Here is a 24270-nt window from a genome sequence, read left to right as displayed (position 1 = left end):
TGTTTTGTTTTTTACCTGTTGTAATTTTATAAAAATGTAGGGGTGGGGTTCAGTGAACAATGTGTTCGCCATGCAAGCCTGAGTACCCAAGTTCAGTATCTCAGACCCCATGTAAATGTAGGAATTCTATAATCTCAACATCTCAGGCAGCGGTGAGATGGGAGGCAGAAACAGAAGGATCACCCAGAAGCTTGAGGGCCAGCCAGACTAGAGAAAGCAGCAGAGAGACCCTGCCTCAAGTGAGGAGGAAAGGTGAGGACGGACTCGAGTTACCAGTACTGCCATGCTCTCATGCTATAAAGCACACGCACACCCACACCCATGTGCACACATCACATATACATGCAGACATTTTAAAGGCAGACTAGTGCTTATTTTAATAATAATTAGGTTCTTGTTGAACAAATTACAAATAATCTCACCTAGTTGGTGAGAAGGCGAGGATGCCTTTCCTGGAGAATTAGTTCTATCTTTGGGCCCCTCACTAATTGTCTTGCTTAGAAATGGGCTGATTGGTACATACCTATAATCTCAGCTGCTTTGGAGACCGTGGGTCATCTAGCTATCTTAATGAGACTGTCTTCAAAAGGACTTAGGGGCTGGGCCTGGTCGCACTCCTTTAATTCTAGCACTTAGGAGACAGAGGTAGAAGAATCACCATGAGTTTGAGGCTACCCTTAGACTACATTGTAAATTCCAGGTCAGTCTGGGCCAGAGCAGACCCTATCTCGGGGGGAAGGGAGGAGGCCAGGCATGGTAGTGCATGCCTTTAATCTCAGCACTCAGGAGGCAAAGGTAGGAGGATCACAGTGAGTACAAGGCCAGCCTGAGACTAAATTACGAATTCTTGTGAATAGTGAAGGCTTGAGAAAGACGCTGCCTTGGAGGGGGGGAGAGAGGACTGGGAATATTAGCTTAGTGGTGGAGCTCTTGCACAAGACCCCTGATCAGTAACCCCACCCACAAAGAAAATAATTATTAGGAAGAGTTTGGTAGTGGACTAAGATCCCAAAGCACCACCCTCCAGCTCTTCTTGGGCTTTTTCTACTTCCCTAACACCCATCACAGTAGGGTCTAAGTCGTGTTTCCTTATGTTGGTGCTGATTAAAAAAAAAAAAAAAAAAAAAAACTTCTCTGTCCTCCTCTGAAGGATTTTATTGTTGTTGCTACTGCTGCTGGTGGTTTGCTTTGCTTTTCTTTTTTAATGTTGTTTTATTTATTTATTTGAGAGAGGAGAAAGTGAGAGAGAGAATGGGCATGCCAGAGAGTCCAGCTACTGCAAACGAACTCCAGGCACATGAACCACCCTGTGCATCTGGCTTAAGTGGGTCCTGGGGAATCGAACCAAGGTCCTTTGACTTTGCATGCAAACACTTTAACCCCTAAGCCATTTCTCCAGCCCTGATGTTTTGTTTTTCAAGGTAGAATCCCACCCTAGCCTAGGTTAACCTGGAATTTACTATGTAGTCTCAGGCTGGCTTCTAACTCACAGCAGTCCTCCTACCTCTGCCTCCCGAGTGCTGGGATTAAAGGCGTGCGCCACCACGGCTAGCTCACTTGCTTCCCTTAAACAGAAAAGATAAGGCTTATTTCCTGAACCCTGTTTTTAGAGCATGTAGAGGAAGCCTGCCCTAGTTCCCATGAGGAAATCTCATCTCTGGTCTGTATAGCATTACCAATACTCAGTGTGAATGAAAGCACCTTGCAGGGCTCAGGAGGTGGCTCAGTGGTTACATGCACTTGCTTGCAAAGCCTATGGCCTGGCTTCAATTCCCCAGTACCCATGCAAAGCCAGACACACATAGTGGCCAATACATTTGGAGTTTGTTTGCAGCAGCAAGAGGACATGGTACACAGTGTGTATCTTTCTTGTTAATAAACAAGCCAGGTCGCTGGGCGTGGTGGCGCACGCCTTTAATCCCAGCACTCGGGAGGCAGAGGTAGGAGGATCGCCATGAGTTCAAGGCCACCCTGAGACTCCATAGTGAATTCCAGGTCAGTCTGGGCCAGAGTGAGACCCTACCTCGAAAAAAAAAACCAAAAAAAAAAAAAAAAGCCAGGCGTGGTAGCATATGCCTTTAATCCCAGCCTGAAACTACATAGTGAATTTCAGATCAGCCTGGGCTAGAGAGAGACCCTACCTCAAAAAAAAAAAAAAAAAAAAAAAGATAAGAAAAGAAAAATTTACAAAACAAAAACACCTTGCATTGATGGTAGGGCCATCAACTGGGGAGAGGAGAATAGGGGAAAGGGAACAAATTCGGAAGACAGAAGAAACATTGGGAGAATTGACAGTCCTAGAGTAAGGGTGGAACTCCTCCGCCTTTGAGATAATAGCCCTAATGGATGAAAAGGGTGGGCCATGACTAGCAGCCATGATGCCCCCTCCTAAAGGTAATAGGGGCAGAAGCATGAAATGGGGGCTGAGAGTTCAGTGGCAAAGTAGTGGTCTAGAATGCACAAGGCCCTGGGTTCAGTCCCTATAACCACAAAAGAAAAATTGTAGGAGTTGTGAGGAGCAAACAGGAGAAAGATCTATTGTAGGCTGTGAAACTTTTTGTGACTGCAAAACAAAGTCTCCCGTGTACTTGAACTCTGGCCACACTAATTAGCTGTCACTGCCCCTAATTAACATTATTTATTTGGGACAGAGTGACTGGGAGCATCAGGTTCTCCTGCCACTGAACATGAACTCCAGGCTGGTTGTGGTGGCACACACCTTTAATCCCAGCACTAGGGAGGCAGATGTTGGAGGATCACCATGAGTTTGAGGCCACCCTGAGACTACATAGTGAATTCCAGGTTAGCCTGGGCTAGAGTGACACCCTACCTCAAAAAGAAAGAAAAGAAAATGAACTTCAGAAGCAGGTGGGTTCTGGGGAATCAAACTCACAGATCAGGTTTTGAAAGTAAGTACCTTTATCTACTGAGCCATCTCCCCAGCCTATAGCATTTTAAACGATTTTTTAATATCCTATACTCTGGCTAAAGTTATCTTTGATGTTTTGAAGACAATAAAACCTTTCTGTGAAGTGTTTAGAGGAATTTGATCTAGAACATGGTCTAAGGGTAGGTGGCACTGGAGTGTTCCTCAGAACCACTTAAGTAGATGTCAGCACTCCTGCATTCTAGATCTGCCTGTGATTTTAGACAAGCAGAGTTTCTCTGTGAGGACAAGAAATAGAGAAGGATAAGGCTGGAGAGATGGTTTAGTGGTTAAGATGCTTGCTTGCAAGTCAGATGGCCCAGGTTCCATCTCCAGTAGCACGTAATGCGCACGCAGATGCACAGTGTGGCAGCAGCACTGGAGTCTGCAGTGGCAGGAGGCCTGGCCTGCCCATGCTCTGCCTGTTTGCAAATAATAACGAATAAACTTAAAAAGCAAGTGAGACCAGGAGTAGTGGTACACCCCTTTAGTCCCAGAACTCAGGAGGCTGAGGTAGGAGGATCCCTGGGATTTCATGCCAGCCTGGGACTACAGAGTGAGTGCTAGCCCAGCCTGGCTGGAATGAGACCCTACGTTTAAAAATAAATAAATAAATAAATTTTAAATATTTGCAAGTAGATATAGGAGAGAGACAGAGAATGAGCTTGCCTCTAGCTGCTGCCAACAGACACCACGTGCATGTGCCACATTGTATCTGACTTTACTTTGGTACTGGACAATCAAACTTGGGTTGTTTGGCTCTGCAGGCAAGTGCCTTAACTGCTGAGCCATGATTGCAGTGGTGGTTTTGAATTTCTCTCCTTCCATTATCTTAGAAATTCAGAAGTCTCACAGACTATAATTATTCTACAAAAGTGATCCCCTTATGTCTCATAGAATGTCTCCCATGTCCCTTCTACATAGTAGCTTAACATTGAAGAACACAAACATAATTTTTTATTTGCAAGGGAGAGAAAGAATGTGGACACACCAGGGCCTCTTCAGGGTATAGGGAATTGAACCCTAGCCAGCAGCCTTTGCAAGCAAGTGCCTCCAAACAATACTTAACCATCAACCCAAGCTTGACCTGTGGCATTTGGGGATACCTACACTGCACTCTGTATTCCTGTACCTCCACTGCCCATAAGATGAGCTTGCATTTCACATGGGTCCAAAGCTGCTAAACTGAACCAGTCTTGAATCTTCCATCTCCTTATCTGCTTTTACCACAGGACCCTTTTGGAGAGAAGCGAGGCCATTTTGACTACCAGTCCCTGTTGATGCGCCTGGGATTAATTCGGCAGAAAGTGCTGGAGAGGCTCCATAATGAGAATGCTGAAATGGACTCTGATAGCAGCTCATCTGGGACAGAGACTGACCTGCACGGGAGCCTGCGGGTTTAGACCCTGCTCCTTCGCCCCTCCCCCCACACAAGAGTCCCTTCCCCCACCCCAAGGATGGAGAGGCGCTGTGTATCTCCCTCCAGATGTGACAGCATCCTGCAAGATGGCCAGAAGCAAGCAAGCTTGTTTCCTGGGGTGTGGGAGTGGGGCTGTTCCCAGTCTGACCTTGGCGCTGAAGTATCCCGGATGAAGGGGCCAAGGTTCCTTTGCAGGAGCACCTGGTGCAAGATGCCTCTGGCAAAGCTAAACAACCAACACACCTCTGCAGGGCCAGCCCTTAGGGATAGAAGAAGACACCATGTTCCAAGAGGGGCGTGCTGAGGTGGTTTAGGGGTACCTGGGAGCTTGGGGTGGGTGGGGCTGTCTGTGACACAAGCAGTCTGGGTAGTTACGTTTGTCTTCAGTCTTGAAGCAGGGCTTCCTCAATGCCCTTTTCCTCCCTGCCTCCTCCATTATTTCCCACAGGCCAGCATAACTTTCTTTTTCCTAATTTATAGTCACTGTTCTAGACAGACCAAAGAGAAGGAACAGTGGTGGAGTCTAGGCTGCTGATCAGTAAGCTTTACCTAGCACCTGAGCACCTTTCTTCCCTACCCTCCCCCCATTTCCTCCCTCAGTGTTTTAGGTTTTGGACAGAGGTAAACCAGAGTGGGACTGAACCCAGGTCTTGGTGAGTCCTGCACAGGCACCAGAAGAAGCTGCAAACTGTATTCCCACAATCAGTGATTTGAAAAGTTCCCAGCACAGGCAGCTGCAGTGTGTATGGGATTCAAGCCACTACATAAAATAGATTTACAGATTTTCCTGAGCACTAGTCAATGGGGGTATTTCTTATAGGGGTGGGGAAATTGATGCTAGTCCTTATTTTGTTTGCCAGTCCTCATGTATTTTCATCTCCCCCCCCCACTCGCCTCCTAAGCCCCCCCCCCAGGGGGAGGGATTTGTAGAGCAGCCAATGGCAGAAGGGGATTAGGGCAGAGACTAGAGACTTCTCCCTCTTCCTGCCTGTTGGGGTTGCTTTCTGTCACCAGCTGACAGGTGTTTGCTTTGCTTCTGTCCTTTTGCTGGTTGGATCAGGGAAATGTGCTTTCAGTGCCCCCATGGTACTGGGTGTCAAGGGAATCAGTTGCTGTTCTCCCCATTCCAGAATTAGCTGTTCTGGCTGCCAGTGGGTATGTGGTGAACTACCTTGCAGGCCCCCAGCCCTGCGGAAGGGAGAGTACCTATCCTGTCCGCTGCTACAAAGTTCTCTGACTTGTGGATCATGGGAATCCCCTGGAGGGACTGGGGGAGGGGATTAGGGCACAAAGAGGAACCTCCTACTTTGGGAGGGCTTGAAGCTGTACACAGGGAATTTTATCTTGGATACCTGAAGGCTGTCTCTTTTGCCATCGAGACTCAAAGCAGGAACCCTGTTCCATTTTTCCTCTTCCATTTCCAGAGCAAGTCCAGGGCGGAGAAGAATGCCCTTGGTCTGTGGGTCCAGTGTTTTTTGCCACTCATTTAAGTGTTCCCACTTTCAAGTGACAATCTTCTCCTTGGCCCTGCCCTGGGGCAGAGTATGTCTGGCACAGAGCCTGACTTTTATGCCCTAATCTTAAATTGAGGAAATATATGCACAGGAGTCAAAGAGTTGTCTTTATATCTGACTGTACATAATGAAGTTTTTTTTTTTTTTTCCTTTTTGGTGCAATAAAGTTTGTTTTGGCAGAAGGAAGCTCCTATGGGTGTGGGAGGGTTTCCATAAAGAAAGCTGCAATCGGGCTGAAGAGATGGTTCCATGGTTAAGGCATTTGCCTGCGAAGCCTAAGGAACCCTGTTCAACTCCAGACCCTACACTGGCCAGATACACAAAGATGAGGCAAGTGCAAGATGGCACATGCCCACTAGGTGGCACGAGTGTGTGGCATTGGATTGCAGTGGCTGAGGTTCTGCCATGCCACTTCTCTCCTCCCTAAAATACAAAAAAAAAGAAACACCTCAAGCCACACTGCACCTGGGTCTGGACCTGTCCACTGGCAAGGCTTGGCAGTTGTCTGGAAGTGAAGCATTGGGCCTCAGCAGAGGACAGCGCTGTTGATGGCTCGTTTTCCACTGTTTCAAAATGGAGGCTGCAGCTCTGGTAGGAACAACTGACCCTCTAGCGAAGCTTTGATGTAAACATGTCTTGTGAGGGCAGGTGGAGGTAGAGGTATGCCTAGGCTACATCTGTGAGGGGTGTAAGTGGAGAACCCTGGATTCCAGTTATCTGCACTATGAAGTCAGCATTTACTATTTTTGGTTTTTCAAGGTAGGATCTCACTCCAGCCCAGGCTGACTACTAGGTAGTCTCAGGATGTCCTTGAACTCACAGCAATCCTCCTGTGCCACCACACTCTGAAGTCGGCATTTAGACCATGAACACTGCCCCATCATCCCCTCACTGCTTTATTCCTCTTGGCTGACCACATGTGTAGAAGGAAATGTCTATGCCTTATGTCCTGCCAATCTACTATGCAAGGCAGTGATGGGGAGGTGGACTCACGGCCTGTTGAGGACAGCTGTTTAGCGTGATGTGCCAGACTACGTGGTAGTGTATGCACTACAGGACAAGTATTCAGTATCGTTCCCTTTACCACTGAGCCTAGAGGCCTGGGGTTAGTCTAGGGGCAAGAGCTAGAGGCATGTGAGGAACACAATGGTGTTCACACAGGATGTGGTGTGCTGGTGCACTACCAGGACACAGGAGGGTGAGGTAAGGATGGCTATGAGCTCAAGGCCAGCCTGAGTCTACCTAGTGAAACCTGGCTAGAACTGTATCTTGAAAAATTACCATTCACTTTTGATTCTCCAATTTCATTGCTTGTTTCCCTCCATCTAACATTATCAGTTTCTTTACTGTAGTCTGTTCTAACACCTGCAGATTACACTGGAAGAGACAAATCAGGGTAACTTAGTACAGGCCCATTATAGTCTGGGTCTGCTGGTATGCCAAGTCATATGGCATTAGGGAAAAATTCGAATTAACAAAGTTGTAATTTGCTTTAGCTACAGAAAGACTAGGCCCTTGGACTGGAAAGATGGCTCAGTAGTTGTGCTTGTTTGCAAAGCCTACAAGCCTAGGTTTAATTCCCCAGTATCCATGTACAGTCAGATGCACAAAGCGATACACGAGCCTACAGTGTGTAGCGGCAAGTGGCCCTGGCTCGTGTACACGTGCACTCTACCTACTGGCAAATATTTTAAAATCAGTTCTGGGCCCAACATCTCTGTGACCTTGTAGACATTTGTGCAAGTCATTTTATGTGCTGTTACTCAGGCAATTCTTCCTGGATAAATGAGGCTTCTTCCTTCTAAACAAGCAATGTGAAGGCACTCCCAAAAAAATAAAACACTGGGGGAAGGAAGCAAAACATGGACTTCTTTTCTCTTTTTATAAACAAAAGTTGTCCACGTTTATTTGTCAACACGTTCCCCCCACACACACAGTCAGGGGAGGGCTTCTCTGGCCTCCTCGGCTGTGATTTCCTGGGAGTAGAGGTCCGTGAAGAGAGCTGGTAGCCAGTAGTGGGCCTCCCCTGGGGCCTGCAGGTCTAGCCAGGCCAGCCCTTCTTTCAGCAGGTGTTCCTGGAGGAAAGAGTTAAGACTGATTTCAGAAAGAAGTTTTAAGTATGGCAACCCCCAAATCTACTTTGGCTTCTGAGAGGTTTTCTGACAACCTACATATGCCTTCAAGTCTGTTTACATAACCAAACAGGATCTATTGGCCTCGGCCTGAGGTACAAGCATGCCTTTCTTCACCTTGTCCTGCTTAGGGAGGAGAGGTAAGGCCAGGGCTGGGGGACAGAATGAGAAGAGGAAAAACACTCTGCTACAATAGCAGTTGCAGTATGGCCTTGAGTAAATAACTGCCCCTCTCTCTGGAACAAAGCTGAGACCACTGTGGCTGGCTGAAAATTTGCTGGAAACAAGTGAGAAAGACCATATTTATACTAGAATGGCCTCCGTCAAGATGAGCTGTGTCTGTCCACTACTGTCAGTCAGACATTATGTTCCTCTTCACACCACCAGCCCTTCACCAGTACAAGTCTGTATACAACTATACACCATATGATATGTACTGTGAGTATATAGTGACAGGTGTTACTAACTGCCCTCACTCTGCTGTTACTTCCAATACAACTATATTAAGCCTGGACCAGCAGCCCAGGACAGGGTCTGTGTGTCCAGGAGGGTAAGCTGGTATAGGTGGCTCCCCAGAAACAGGCAGCTGGCATTCCATGCATGCCAGGCTCAGAGGTCTGCCTCAAGTTAAGTTCTGCTTCTCAGTGCCAACCACAAAGAAATGCTGGGCTTGTTCGTAGTGTAAAAGTAGCAATCCTTTTTTTTTTTTTTTAAGTTATTTATTACAGAGAAAGAGGCAGATGATAGAGAGAGAGAATGGGCACATCAGGGCCTTCAGCCACTGTAAATGAACTCGAGACACATACGCCACCTTGTGCATCTGGCTTACATGGGTCTTGGGGAACTGAACCTAGGTCCTTTGGCTTCGTACACAAATGCCTTAACCACTAAGCCATTTCTCCAGACCATGAAGCAACAATCTTGGTTAAAGCAAGTGTCTGTGTGAAATCCACCTCTGCCCAACCATGAGCCCACCTTTTCTGGACTTTTCAATCACATACCAGCACTTGCCGCGCTCGCTCGGTCTCCCATTTGAGACTGGCTTGGATTTCACTGACAGTCACGTACCCATTTTTCTGGAGGGAGGAGGAATGGGGACTAAGTCAGTTAAGTGTACATGCATTCCATAGAGCCCAGCACCTGCTGAGAAGCATCACATTTATCCGGACAGGAAGAGCTTCTCCTGGCTGGCCAGGTGTGAGAGCACAGGAAAGAATGTGTAAGGTTCCAGAAGAGAGAAATGACTTTCAAGGTGATGGAAGACAGTTTGGTGGGCTCAATTTTAAGATACCAAGTTAGATTTCCACAGGGAACGCTATGCCAAGAGAAGATTCAGCATGGTCACTTGGCGGGAAGAATGGGGATAGTGATAAACATCAGAATATTTAAACAGGCAGCCATTGCCCAACCCATCCTCTTAACACCCCTCAGCAGTTTTGCTTTACATCACAGAACTGAGACCAATTTCCCTAAGACATTGGGATGGGAGTCCTGGAGAAGGTGTAAGCATCAGGTATGCTGAGGGAGGGGGGATGGCAAATGGTTTGACAGAGACTGTCCACTCCACGAAATAGTTGTCTGCGTACCTGTCTACCTGACAAGAATGTAAGCTCCTAGAGGGCAGGGACTGTATCACCCACCTCTGTGTCCCACAGCCTCGCCCTGGGCTTTGTGCTGTAGCTGCTCAATAAAAGTCTGCTGAATGAGCTCAGGCCTGAGTAGTTCATCCACAAAACAGTCTCCACAGAAGCCCTGAGCCCAGGGAAGGAGCTGGTGGATCCCTCCCAGACTGGCCCTCGCGTTCCCTTGAAGGCACACTCCTACCTCTGCTAGCTGCAGCACCACGGTGTGATCCATGTTGAGCTCAGCTGGAACAGACTGGATGAGGTAAGTGCCGCCCACAGGGATGATGCCGAAGCCAGTACCCAGTGCTTTTAGCTTCTTGATGGCCCTGATTAGGTCGTCTCTGAAGTGAGGAGAACACCTTAGAAATCCTGGCCGCTCAGATCTGACACTCCACTACATGAACGAGTAGAGGGCCAAATAGGAATGGAGATGTAGCTCGGCTGGAAGAGTGCTTGCCTGGCACGCCCAAGGCCCTGGGTTTCAGTCCTCAGGACACTTGGGACAGAGGACAGGCCTTTGGTGATGTTCTCAACAACAACCAGACAGCAGCCCGTTAAGAAATGTGGATAAGTGAGCAACAGTCATGAACTGCAGCAAACCACAGAAAGCTTGTCCAAACTCAAGGGGCCATCTGCTGATTACTGCCACTTAGAAATTCCACCCAGCATGGCCAAATTTTCTGACTCATTGGCAATAACTCAGAGAAAAAAACCAACAGGTCAATGTGACAGATCACACAGACAGTATACATACTGAGACTCACTCTCCCCATCAGGGAAGACTTCCACAATTGGACTGCTTTTCCAATGCCCTTGAGGTTTCAAACACAGTAGCTTATCCTCTTTTCCCAAAAGTGACTGTGTAACAAGGATGGCTGGGAATTTCTTTGTCTAGTTTTTGTCTTGACAGGGATTATAAACATGTGCCACCACTCCCAGGTCATGAAATGCTGGGATGGAACTCAGGGCTTCCTACGTGCTATGTAAGCATTTGGCAAATGGATCACAGCCCCAGCCCTTATGGCAGAAATCTTTGTTATTTCTTTCTGAACATCCCAGGTTTTCACCCTAACATGGTGTGCTAGCTTCTTGGGGGTTCCATACTTTCTCAACTTGGACTTACATATTGAAGCTCTGGTCAATCAGAGCCAATTTATGCGCCATCATCCCCTCCTTATCTAGGCACTTACTCCTTGGCCAAATAAGTACAGGAGAAAAATACTAAATACTTCCTTGAAAAATGAGTTGGTTTTCTTCAATTTTTTTCTTCTTGCTTTAATCAACGCTAAGTATAAGACTCAAGACTTCAAACATGCAACACATGCATTTTGCCACTGAGCTTCACCCCTACCCTCTTTGTTTCTCTGCCCTTTTTTTCTTTTGAGGCAGTCTCTTACTCTAGTACAGGCTGACCTGGTATTCAATATATAGTCTCAGGGTAGCCTTGAACTCACCATGATCCTCCTACCTCTGCCTTCCAAGTGCTGAGATTAACGGTGTGTGCCACCATGCCCAGCTCTTTTGGTTTTTTGAGACAGGGTCTCACTATATAACTCAAGCTAGCCTCCAATTTATGATCTTCGGGCCTCAGCCTCTTTTTTTGTTTGGTTGTTTGCTTTTTGAGGAAGGAACTGGCTCTAGCCCAGGCTGACATGGAATTCACTACATATGTTGGAGATGGAGTGGAAGTTGGAAAATTTAAAAAGTTTTAGAGAACAAAAGAAAGAGGATGGATAGACGGCTCAGCAGGTAAGAAAACTTGCCACAAGAAACAGGGCTTCAGACTTCCTGAGTTCAGTTCCCCAGGACCCCATAAACATCTGAGTGTAACCAGGTCTGTAATCCCAGTCTTGTAGGGTAAGGAGACTGGAGGAAAATCCCTGGTGCTTGGGAAAACTCCATCTCAAAGAACTATGAGGATGAGCAATAGAGGACACCCGACCTCTGGCTTCTGTGTGTATACAAAGGAACGCATATCTGCCAGGCGTGGTGGCGCACACCTTTAATCCCAGCACTAGGGAGGCAGAGGTAGGAGGATTCCGTGAGTTCTTAGCCACCCTGAGACTCCATACTGAATTCCAGGTCAGCCTGGGATAGAGACGCTACTTCAAAAAAAAAGGAACACGTATCTGTGCAAACATGCATAGAACACACACTCCACACATGCAAAAAATAAAATAATATGGGGTGTGATGACATGCCTGTAAGCCCATCTACTTGAGGCTTAAGTAGGAGGATCAAAAATTTGATTTGAAGCTGGGCGTGGTGGCACATGCCTTTAATCACAGCACTCAGGAGGCAGAGATAGGAGGATCCTGTGAGTTCGAGGCCACCCTGAGACTACAAAGTGAATTCCAGGTCAGCCTGAACTAGGAAGTCCCTACCTCAAAAAACAAAACAAGAAAAATTTGATTGGATGTCATAGGGGCGTAACATCTGCTGCTGTTTGGGTAAATGTATATACTATGATCATCAAACTGCCCAGTCAGCACTTCTCTTAATGTTCATACCCACATATTAATGCTACTCTCATTTTTAGTAGAGAACCTTTTCTTTTCAGATGGCAGTGACCTTGGGATGACTCAGAAGGCATAACACTGTTGGGAAGAAGTGACAGAGAAGTGCTCGGCACTGTATTATCTCTATCACACCTTCCACGGTTCAGGGTCCATTGTGGAAGAGGTGGTGGAAAGAATGTAAGAGGCAAAGGAAGGATAGGACTCCTTACAATGTGTTCCTTCAGACACAAAATGGCCTGGATATCCATGACCTCACAGTGCCTGACACTTCCCACACAAGACCATCATAAGAGGAGGAAAAGATCATGACATCAAAATAAAAGAGAGACTAACTGAGAGGGGGAGGGGATATGATGGAGAATGAAGTTTCAAAGGGGAATTGGGGGAGAGAGGGCATTACCATGGGATATTGTTTACAATCATGGAAGTTAATAAAAATAATAATAAAATAAAAATTTGAGGTCTGGCTGCACAGAGTTTTAAAGGCCAGCTAGAACTACACAGCAAGATCTTGTCTAAAAAATTTCCAACAGAGATATATTTTATAATCACGGACAATGTTAATAAAAATTAAAAAAGAAAAAAAAGAAAGAAAAATTCCAACAGAGCCGGGTGTCATGGTACACGCCTTTAATTCTAGCACTCAAGAGCTAGAAGGATCACTGTAAATTCAAGGCCACCCTGAGACTACAAAGTGAATTCCAGGTCATCCTGGCTACACTGAGACCCTACCTCAGGAAAAAGAAAGAAGAAGGAAAGGGAAAGGGAAGGAGAAAGGGAAAGGAAAGGAAAGAAAAGGAAAGGAGGAAAGGAAGAGAGGGAGGGAGCTGGGAGCTGTGGTGCACGCTTTTAATCCCAGCACTCAGGAGGCAGAGGTAGGAAGATTGCTATAAAATCAAGGCCAGCCTGGAACTACATAATGATATCCAGATCAGCATGAGAACAAAAAAAAAAGAAAGAAAGGAAGAAAGAAAGAAAATACGAAAGGAAAGGTGGGGCTGGAGAGATGGCTTAACAGTTAAGGTGTCTGTCTGCAAAGCCAAAAGATTCCAGTTCTATTCTTTAGATGCCACATAAGCAAGATGCACATGGTGGCGCATGCATGCATCTGGAGTTTGTTTGCAATGGCTGGAGGCCTTGATGCACCCATTTTCTCTCTGTCTCTCTCCCCCTCTCTATCTCTAATAAAGAAAGAAAGAAGGCTAGAGAGATGGCTTAACAGTTAAGGCATTTGTCTGCAAAGCCAAAGGACCCAGGTTCAATTCTCCAGGAACCATGTAAGCCAGACGCAGAAGGAGGTGCACGTGTCTTGAATTCCTCTGCAGTGGCTAGAGCCCTGGCACACCCATTCTCTGTCTCCCCCCCCCCTTTTTCTCAGTCAAATAAATTTTAAAAAATAATAAGAGTTATAAAAAAAAAAGAAAGGAAGGAAGGAAGGGGGCTTGAGAAATGGGCTAGTGGTTAAGGTACTTGCTTGCAAGCCTGATGGCCCAGGTTTGTATACCAAGTACCCACATAAAGACACATGTATAGGGTGGTGCATGCGTCTGGAGTTCAACTACAGTGGCAGGAAGCCCTAGCAAACCCATACTCTTTCCCTCCCGCTCTTATTTTTTTTCTTTCAGATAAATAAATGAGGGCTGAAGAGATGGCTTGGTGGTTAGGGTGCTTATCTGGGAAGCCTAAAGGCCCAGGTTTCATTCCTTAATACCCAGGTATGCCAGATGGACAAGGCGGCACATGTGTCTGTAGTTCACTTGCAGTGGCTGAAGGCCCTGATGTGCCCATTCTCTTTCTGCTTCTTTCTCCCCCTGCTTTTCTCTCTTAACAAATTAAAAAAAAAAAAAAATTTGTTTTTTGAGGTAGGGTCTCACTCCAGCTCAAGCTGACCTGGAATTCACTATGTTATCTCAGAGTGGCCTTGAATTCATGGTGATCCTCCTACCTCTGCCTCCCCAGTGCTGGGATTAAAGGCATGCACCACCATGCCTGGCCGTAATAAAAATAAATAAACAGGGCTGGAGAGATGGCTTAGCGGTTAAGCACTTGCCTGTGAAACCTATGGACCTCGGTTCGAGGCTCGGTTCCCCAGGTCCCAAGTTAGCCAGATGCACAAGGGGGCGCACGTGTCTGGAGTTCGTTTGCAGAGGCTGGAAGCCCTGGCGCGCCCATTCTCTCTCTCTCCCTCTATCTGTCTTTCTCTCTGTGTCTGTAGCTCTCAAATAAATAAATTTAAAAAAATAAATAAATAAATAAATAAACAAAAAATTTTTACAAAGCCAGACATGGTGGTGTGCGCCTTTAATCCAAGCACGTAGGAGGATAGTCATGAATTCAGGGCCACCTTGAGACTACATACTGAATTTCAGGTCAGCCTGGGCTAAAGCAAGACCGTACCTTCAAAATACATATTTTAATAAATAATAATAAATAAATGAACAAATACATAAGTATCTAGTAAATTTGGAGCCATACCTATGCTACATGAGACACTGTCTCATCATTAAAAAGAGTACTGGGACTGAAGAGATGGTTTAGCAATTAAGCACTTGCCTATGAAGCCTAAGGACCCTGGTTCAAGGCTCGATTCCCCAGGACCCATGTTAGCCAGATGCACAAGGGGGTGGGTGCAGCATCTGCAGTTCGTTTGCAGTGGCTGGAAGCGCTGGCGCACCCATTCTCTCTCTCTCTCTCTATCTGCCTCTTTCTCTCTCTGTCACTCTCAAATAAATAAATAAAAATGAACAAAAAATTAAAAAAAAAAAAGTACTGGAGAGAGTTCACTGGTTAAGGCACTTGCCTGCAAAGCAAAGGACCAGGGTTCAATTCTCCAATATCAACATAAAGCCAGATGCACAAAGTTGCACATATATTTGGAGTTTGTTTGCAGTAGCTAAAAGCCCTGGTACACCCAGTCTTTCTCTCTCTCTCATACACAGACATACACAGCAAGCCTGGCATGGTGGTGCACGCCTTTAATCCCAACACTCAAGAAGCAGAGATAGGAGGATCCCTGTGAGTTTGAGGCCAGCCTGGGACTACATAGTGAATTCTAGTTCAGCCTGAGTTAGAGTGAAACAGTGAGACCTCAAAAAAGTTAAAAAAAAAAAAAAAAAAAAGGCCATGTTTGGTACTAGAGGCTTTTATTCCCAATACTCGGGAGGCAGAGATAGGAGGATTACCATGACTTTGAGGCCAGTCTAAGATGACATAGTGAATTACAGGTCAGCCTGGACTAGAGTGAGACCCTACCTCCAAAAACAAAACAAAAAACCAAAACAACTGCTGGGGTTTTGGATGAGCAGTTGAAGGCACTTCCTTGCAAAGCCTGCCAACCCAGGTTCGATTCCCCAGCACCCACACAAAGCTAGAGGAAGAGTGGTAGCAGCACCTCGTATTCACTTGTAGTGAAGTGGCAATAGACTGGCACACACATGTGGGGCACACACACACATGCACGCATGTGAAAATGAATGATATTTTTTAAAAGAAAGAGTTCTTTCTGTACTCCATGGGTTGGAAGGCAAGACCTACTGGCTAACATCCTGAGCGAACTTGCCCCTTCCTTTCAACACTTGTTGATGTAGCTCTTCCAGTGTTATCAGACCTGTTAGAGAAGGGGACAGAAAGCAGATGAAGAAATTACCTGTATGGGGCTGGAGAGATGGGTCAGTGGTTAAGGCATTTATTTGCAAAGCCTAAGGACCCAAGTTTGATTCCCCAATACCCACGTAATGCCAGATACACAGTGGCAAGAGGCCCTGGTGCTCACACCCTCTCTTAAACAAATAAAATACTTTTTTTTTTTTTTTTAGGTTTTTCAAGGTAGGGTCTCACTCCAGCTCAGGCTGACCTGGAATTCACTATGTATTCTCAGGGTGGCCTGGAACTCACGACGATCCTACTACCTCTGCCTCCCGAGTGTTGGTTTAAAGGTGTGTGCCACCATGACCGGCTAAAACATTCTTTTAAAAAAAGACCAAAACAACAACAACAACAAAAACCCAAAGAAATTACCAGGGCTGAAGAGATGTCTTAGCGGGTAAGTGCTTGACTGTGAAGCCTAAGGACCCTGGGTCCAGACTCGATTCTCCAGGACCCACATAAGCCAGATGTACAATGGGGAACATGCATCTGGAGTTCATTTGCAGTGGCTAGAAGCCCTGGTGTGCCCATTTTCTCCCTCCCTTCCTCCCCCTCTTTCTCTCAAATAAATAAATGTAAACAAACAAAACAATTTTTTAAAAATTACCTGTATGATGTAATAACCAGAAATAAATGGATGGCCTTACAGTCTAGATAAAAACAAAAGACATTCTGGTTCCTGAACTTTTTTTTCTCTCTCTCTCCTAAAATAACTGGCTGTATCATGAAAAATGAAGCCTGAAACCTTGTTGGGACCTTCACTAGAGGAGACTTAAGAAAAATCTAAGAACATGGGCTGGAGAGAGAGCTTAGCAATTAAAGGTGCTTGCCTTGGAAGCCTAAGGATCCAGGTTCGATTTTCCAGGTCCCACGTAAGCCAAATGCACAAGGTGGCACATGCATCTGGAGTTCATTTGCAATGGCTAGAGACCCTGGGCACCATTCTCTCTTTCTCTCTCCCTCCCTCTCCTTTCTTCCCTCCACCCCTCTATCTCTAATAAATAAATAAAATGATTTAAAAAATAAAAATAAGCTATTATGAGCCAGGCGTGGTGGCACACACCTTTAATCCCAGCACTCAGGAGGCAGAGGTAGGAGGATTGCCATGAGTTTGAGGCAAACCTGAGACTACATAGTGAATTCCAGGTCAGCCTGACCTAGAGTGAGACTCTACCTTGAAAAACCAAAAAATAAGTAAGTAAATAAATAAAAATAATTTTAAAAATAAGATTATGAAGATCAAGTCGGGCATGGTGATATGCCATTGATCTCAGCATTTGCGAGGCAGAGGCAGGAGGACAGCTGCGAATTTGAGGCCAGCCTGGAACTACAGATTGAGTTCCAAGTCAGCCTGAGCTAAAAGAGACCTTATCTTGGAAAACAAAACAAAACAAACAAAAAAAAAAAACAATAAAATAAATAAATAAAATATAAATGGTATTGCCAGATGGCCGACTTGCTTGGTTTTGTTTTGTTTGAGGCAGGGTCTCTCAGCCTAGGCAAGCTTCGAATCACTATATACTCAAGCATGACTTTGATTTTGTGATCCTCCTGCCTTTACGTCCCAAGTACTAGTAGGATTATAGGTATGTGCCACCACATCCAGCTTTGTTTTGTTTAGTTTTATTGAGATAGGGTCTTATTATGTAACCCAGGTAGATTTAAATTTACTGTGTAGTCCAAGGTGGCTTCCAGTTCATGATCCTGCCTTAGCCTCCGAGTACTGGGATTACAGACATGCCCATTAGGCCTGGCCAGATGATTAACTTTTATTTTATAATTTATTTTATTATTTTGGGTTTTTTTGGGGGGGTTCAAGGTAGGGTCTTATGCTAGCCCATGCTGATTCAAAATGTAGTTTTGGGGTGGCCTTAACTTCATGGCAATCCTCCTACTTCTGCCTCCTAAGTGCTGGTTTTAAAACCATGCATCACCACACCTAGCCAGATGATCAGCTTTTTAAAAAAAAATATTTCTAGGGCTGCAGAGATTGCTTAAGTTAAGGTTAAGTTAATGGTTAAGGCATTAGCTTGTGAAGCCTAAAGACCCAGGTTCAATTCCTGAGTACCCATGTAAAGCCAGGTGCACAAGATGCATGCATGCATCTGGAGTTCATTTGCAGTAGCTGCAGGCCCTGGCACATCCATGTTCTCTTCTCAAATAAATAAATAATAAAAAACAAAGCTGACATTAAAAAAAATTTTTTTTTAATGGAAGGTGGTGGGAGGGTTAATCAAAATCTAAGAGGGTACGAATAAGTCATATGGAAACCTCCTTTTTTGCACAAGGGAGCATTCAGAAGTCATAGATTGTTATTAGAAAATTTTCAGTGCCAGGGATAGGGTACCTTTCAGTGAGTTGTTGGTCAGGGAGGTCCCTGATGCCCTCAAAACATTACAGGCCATTGCCAAGGCTCTTGGTTTCCTACCAGAATAGATGGTAAGGCCCTACTGCTAAAGATTCCACATACTTGGGCTGCAAGGCCACTGAGAAATCAAGCTGGAGCTGAGCTAAAAACCTCCTCCTTGTAGACCACCTGACAGAAAGCTGGAAAAAAACACACTGTATGCATTTCAATGGGAGAGAGATAAGTCATCAGTAGAGATAAACAACACTGGACACTACAAGCCTTAAATTTGGCCAGCCAGGCCAAATGAGCCAACAATAGGTGCAATAGTGGCATGTCCATTATGGGGGAAACCAACTGCTCTCTAATTGGAATGGAGGGAATATAATGCCTGATAGCGAAAACCTACAATAGGGGTAGTCATGAGCCCTAGGGGTGTAACATCTGCTGCTGTCTGGCTAAGTGCATATATTATGCTCACCAAACTGCCTAGTAAGCACTTCTCTTAATGTTCATACTCATATATTAATGCTACTCTCACTCTTGGTTAGAGAAGCTTCTCTTTTCAGATGGCAGTGACCTTGGGATGACTAAAAACACCCCATAGTGCTGAGAAGATATGACAAAGGAGTGCTCAGCACTGAAACATCTTTATCTATCACACCTTCTAAGGCTCAAGGTCCACTGCAGAAGACATGGTAAAAAGAATGTAAGAGCCAAAGGAAGGGTAGGGCTCCTTACAATACACTCTTCTAGACACAAAATGGCCTGGATATCCATGACCTCACAATGCCTGGCACCACCTACATAAGACCAGTATAATAGGAGGAAAAGATGATGACATCAAAATAAAAGAGAGCCTGATTGAGAGAGGGAGGGGATATGATGGAGAGTGGAGTTGTGAAGGGGAAGTGAAGGGGGGAGGGAATTATTATGGTTTATTGCCTATAACTGTAGAAGCTATCAATAATAAAAGTAGATAATTTGAAAATATGTGTGTATATATACCACACACACACACACATACATACATACATGTAATTGCCAGTCATGCATGATATAGCACATGCCTTTAATCCCAGCACTCGAGTCTGAGTAGGAGAACTGTTGTGAGTTCAAGGTCAACCTGAGACTACATACTGAATTCCAGATCAGGCTGGGCAAGACATATATATAGTATGTATGTACGCATATGTGTGTATGTATGTATCTTATGGGTGTGTATATGTATGTATGAGCATGCCAGGGTCTCTTGTAGCAAGATGTTTCTCACTTTTGACTTGCAGCTTTTACTTCGGTGCATAAGCACTTAAAAAAAGTTTCTAGCTGGGCATGGTGGCGCACACCTTTAATCCCAGCAATCAGGAGGCAGCAGTAGGAGGATCACCATGAGTTCGAGGCCACCCTGAGACTACATAGTGAATTCCAGGTCAGCCTGGGCTAGAGTGAGACCCTACCTTGAAAAAAAAAAAATTTCTAGAGCTGGAGAGATGGCTGTGTGATTAAGGATCTTGCCTGTGATGGACAAGGACCCAGGTTCAACTCCCCAGTACCCATGTAAGCCATCTGTAGAAGGTGGTACAGGTGTCTAGAATTGGTATGCAGCGGCTGGAGGCCCTAACATGCATGCACATGTGCACTCTCTCTCTCAAATAAATAAAACGTCTATTTATTTGAAAGAACTAGAGAGAGAGTATGGAAGCACCAGAGCCTCCCGCCACTGCAGATGCATGTGCCACTTTGTGCACATGCTTTACATGGGATCTGGGAATGCAACCTGGGCTGCCAGACTTTGCAATCAAGTGCCTTTAACTGCTGAGCCATCTCTCCAGCCCTAGATGATCAGGTCTGAGGGAACTCAGACACTATGGGCAGATCTACAAGTCACAGTGAGAAACCATAGCCCAAACTAAGTGCATTACAAAGGACAAGGCCCTGCTTCCCACTCCCTCCTATCTGCCCTGGGCTGGGGAGACCTGCAATGGAAGTCAACCCCATGAAGCAGCAAGATGCACCTCAGACCCTGCAGGTCTACACACTATAGCCAGGAAAAGACAACCTTTTGAAGCTTGTTCCCCTTAAAAAAGCTCCAAGCCGGGCGTGGTGGCACATGCCTTTAATCCCAGCACTCAGAAGGCAGAGGTTCAAGGCCACCCTAACAGTACATAATGAATTCCAGGTCAGCCTGAGCTAGAGTGAGACCCTACCACAAAAAACTCCAAAACCCAGTCCACAAGAACCAGACACCCTTACCTCCATTCCTGTGTTTCAGGGCCAGGCACACTTCAATAATCTGGACGCCCAGCTCATAATAAAAGTCCCCAACACCCAGCATCTCAGACCAAAATCCTTTTCCAGCTACAAGACAGAAAAGCAAAAGCCAGGTAATTCATTAACTTTCATTCCTTATTTTTCAAGACTGGATTAAATATCTATCCTGAGGGAAGGCTTCCCACCTAACCCTAAACCCTGTTGTACTTCCTACTCAAGATCCTTGGAGCCAAGCATAATGATACAAGGGTGCACACCAGTAATTCCAGCACTTGAGAGGTAGAAGCAAGAAGGTCTGGAGCTCAAGAGCATCCTTGGTGATACAAGAGAGTTTGAGGCCACCTTGGGCTACATGAGATACTATCTCAAAAGGAAAAAAGAACCTGGTGGGGTGACACATGCCTTTAATTGCCGCACTCAGGAAGCAGAAGTAGAACAATCAGATGTCAGTTTGAGGACAGCCTGGGACTACAGAGTGAGTTCCAGGTCAGCCCGGGATAGAGTGAGATTCTGCCTTGAAAAAAAGAAGAACAGGGGGCTGGAGAGATGGCTTAGCAGTTAAGACACTTGCCTATAAAGCCAAAGGAGCCAGGTTCAATTCCCCAAGACCTATGTAAGCCAGATGCACAAGTTATTGCATGCATCTGAAGTTCGTGTGCAGCAGCTGGAGACCATGGTGTGCCCATTCTCTCTATCTCCCTCCCTCCCCCCCACCCCAAGAAATAAAAGTTTGTTTTTAAAAGAGTGGTCAGAGGCCTTGGCGTGCCCAATTCTCTCTCTTGCTTGCTCTGCCTCTTTCTCTGTCAAAAGAATAAATAAATAAAAATATTTAAAATTTTTTTTAAAAGCTAGTCTGTTGGGCTTCAAAACCAAAAAAAAAAAAAAAGAAAAAGAAAGAAAGAAAGAAAAGAGGCATAGAGGGCTGGAGAGATGGCTTAGTGGTTAAACGCTTGCCTGTGAAGCCTAAAGACACCAGTTTGAGGCTCAATTCTCCAGGAACCAAGTTAGCCAGATGCACATGGGGGGGGGGGGGCGCAAGTGTCTGAAGTACCTTTGCAGTGGCTGGAGGCCCTGGGGTGCCGTTTCTCTATCTGCCTCTTTCTGTCTGTCACTCTCAAATAAATAAACAAATTTTTTCAACTTAAAAAATTTTAAAAAAAGAAGCATACAGCCTGGAGTGGTGATGCACCCTTTAATCCCAGCACTTAGGAGGCAGAATTAGGAGGATTGCTGTGAGTTTGAAGCCATCCTAAGACTATATTGTAAATTACAGGTCAGCCTGGGCTATAGTGAGACCCTGCCTTGAAACAAACAAACAAAAAAGCCAGGTTGCCGGGTGTGGTAGCACACACCTTTAATCCCAGCACTTGGGAGGCAGAGGTAGGAGGATCGCCGAGAGTTCGGGCCACTCTGAGACTACATAGTTAATTCCAGGTCAGCCTGGACCAGAGTGAGACCCTACCTCGAAAAACCAAAAAAAAAAAAAGACAGGCGTGGTGGCAAATGCCTTTAATGCCAGCAGCACTTGGGAGGCAGAGGTAGGAGGATCACTGTGAGTTCAAGGCCAACTTAAGACTACATAGTGAATTCCTGGTCAGTCTGGGCTAGAGTGAGACCCTACTTAGAAAAGCAAACACAAAAACAGCGTACTATAGATTATCCAGAGGATAATGCCTACAGGCTACTTGTCCTGCAGTCCTGGTTCTCCATCCTCCCCCCTCTGACTGGGCATGCAGCATCCTACTGGATGTTCCTGCAATACAACATTCTCAGAATCTCCCTGCAGGCTCACAGACACGATGCTCTAGGAATGGTAATGACAACTAGGTGACCTGATGTTAAGAGCCTTACAAGGACACTAGACCCCTACAGACAGTTCCTTACAGGCCAGAGGATCCACCCCAATGGTCGCACACATGTCCTGGAACTGCACCCGGAACTCGGGATTCTTCCGGATTTCCTGTTTGTGCTTGCTGGCAAATTCCTCCAGGTTGGTCTTGAACATGTCCAACTGCTTTGACATCTGTTGAATGGATGAGGAGATTGGGGAAACCTGGGTGAAAATCAACTAACAAAAATAGTCCTGTGCCAGGTGTGGTAGCGCACACTTTTGATCACAGCACTCGGGAGGCAGAAGTAGGACGTTCCTTGAGTTTGAGACTACCCTGAGACTACAGAGTGAATTCCAAATCACCCTGTGCTAGAGTGAGGCCTACCTGAAAAAACAAAACAACAAAAAAGTCCTTAGACAATGGTCAATGGCATAGGAAAGTCCAAATATCTGTATCCTTCAAGTTGTAACATTAGGCACTTGTTATTGTTTGTGGTTTTTCGAGGCAGGCTCTCCTTCTAGCCCAGGCTGACCCAGAATTCACTATGTAGTCTCAAACTGGCCTCTAACTCTCAGCAATCCTCCTACCTCTACCTCCTGAGTGCTGGGATTAAAGGTGTGAGCCATCACACCCAGCTCTCTCTTGTTTTCTTTTTGTTGAGGAAGTGTTTTATTCTAGCGCAGGCTGACCTGGAATTCACGCTGTAGTCTCAGAATGGCCTAAAATTCACAGGGATCCTCTGACTTCTGCCAGAATACTGGGATTAAGAGCATGTGCTACCACGTCTGGCCCATTATGCTTTTTACTGTACCTTTTCTCTCTATATATCTATTTCTGAATGTGTGTATGTGTGCACGTGCACACACGAGTGTGCCAGGGTCTCTTGCCACTGCAAATGAGTGCTTGAACCACTTTGTGTCAACCCTTAAATGGGTGCTGAGGAATTTAACCTAGGTCAACAACAGGCTTTGTTTAACTAAGCACCTTAATCCCTGAGCCATCTCCCCAACACTTAAAAAAAAAAAAAATGCACGCTTGGTGTTGCCCATCTTTAATACCAGAACTTGGGAGGTTAAGGGAGAAACTGACCGCTATGAATCTGAGGCCAGCCTGGGCTAAAACTGAGACTCTATCTTGAAAAAGCCATACAAAAGAATTTTATTAGAAAATCACCCTAAAAGGGCACAGCACCTCAAAAATGCAGGTATGTCAGACACTATTTTTTTCAAAATTTTTAAGGCAAACCCAACAGATTCCTTTTATTATTATTATTTTTTTTCTTTATGTGAGAGTGAGTGAGTGAGTGAGAGAACCCGCGCACCAGGGCCTCCAGCGAGTACAACAGAACACCAGGCGGGTGCGCCCCTTGTGTGCATGCACGATCTTGCCCGCTTCCAGTCAACTGGGCATGTGGCTTATGTGGGACCTGGAGAGTCCGATCATGAGTCCTCAGGCTTGGCAGTCCAGCGCCTTAACCGCCAAGCCTTCTCTCCAGCCCCAGACACTGTATTTTCAACTCCATCTAAACAATCTGTACACATCAAAAGTGTGCGGATCAGACCTGTCTGGTCATCCTTCCTGAACTTCCAGTCACTCACCTGGGCCAGCTGGTCCTCTGCCAAGACAGTCCCTCGCTCCTTATACTTGGCCTGTCAGACAAAGAGACCAGCATGAGTGGAGGGAGCGAGCTCACTGTGAGAGGGGGAGGCGGGTCTATCTGCAATAATTTGGTACAAGAAGGCGGTTAAGAGGAAGGGAGCAGAACCACGGCTTCCGCGTATGATCAGATTTGGAGAAACGAAAGCGGCGAGGCTGGTGGGTCTGGGGAGCCTGACGTTCGAATGCGCCCGGGGAGGCGACTTCAGGGGGAGAGAGAACCGCGCTCCGGGAGAACTCGGTGTCTCGCGGGCCAGGGGCGGGCTGGGCACGGGGCGGGGTGCGTCACCTCGGCGAGCTTCTTCTTGGCGATGGCGCCGGCGCCCACCCCGCGGCGGTGCATCCCCAGCCCGGGCCCGCGGGCCGCCCGGCGCTCGGGACCC

General features: G+C 46.0%; 2 protein-coding genes across 3 annotated transcripts in view; one reads left to right on the top strand and one right to left on the bottom strand.

The window, feature by feature from the left end:
• Ube2z (ubiquitin conjugating enzyme E2 Z) overlaps nt 1-9703 on the top strand; it is a 27560-nt gene extending 17857 nt beyond the window's left edge. The window contains exon 7 of the mRNA XM_045158085.1: nt 4159-9703. Within this exon, the coding sequence (XP_045014020.1) occupies nt 4159-4329 (171 nt within the window). The 3' untranslated portion in view covers nt 4330-9703. The remainder of the gene's footprint in view (nt 1-4158) is intronic.
• Nucleotides 7709-24270, bottom strand: Snf8 (SNF8 subunit of ESCRT-II). Of its 2 annotated transcripts, XM_045158086.1 has the most exons (8): nt 24177-24270; nt 23830-23880; nt 22284-22422; nt 20382-20486; nt 15671-15743; nt 9817-9958; nt 8994-9068; nt 7709-7935 (listed from the first exon to the last, which is right to left on the bottom strand). In XM_045158086.1, the coding sequence occupies exons 1-8, from the start codon at nt 24228-24230 to the stop codon at nt 7798-7800; spliced, it is 777 nt and encodes a 258-aa protein (XP_045014021.1). In that variant the 5' UTR covers nt 24231-24270; the 3' UTR covers nt 7709-7797. The 2 variants fall into 2 exon arrangements, with proteins under 2 accessions (XP_045014021.1, XP_045014022.1); XM_045158087.1 differs by lacking the exon at nt 20382-20486.

The sequence above is a fragment of the Jaculus jaculus genome, chromosome 9 (assembly GCF_020740685.1).
Source record: "Jaculus jaculus isolate mJacJac1 chromosome 9, mJacJac1.mat.Y.cur, whole genome shotgun sequence".
Classification (NCBI taxonomy): Eukaryota; Metazoa; Chordata; class Mammalia; order Rodentia; family Dipodidae; genus Jaculus; species Jaculus jaculus.
Note: the sequence above shows the minus strand (reverse complement) of the source record. Positions and strands in the feature narration are given on the sequence as shown.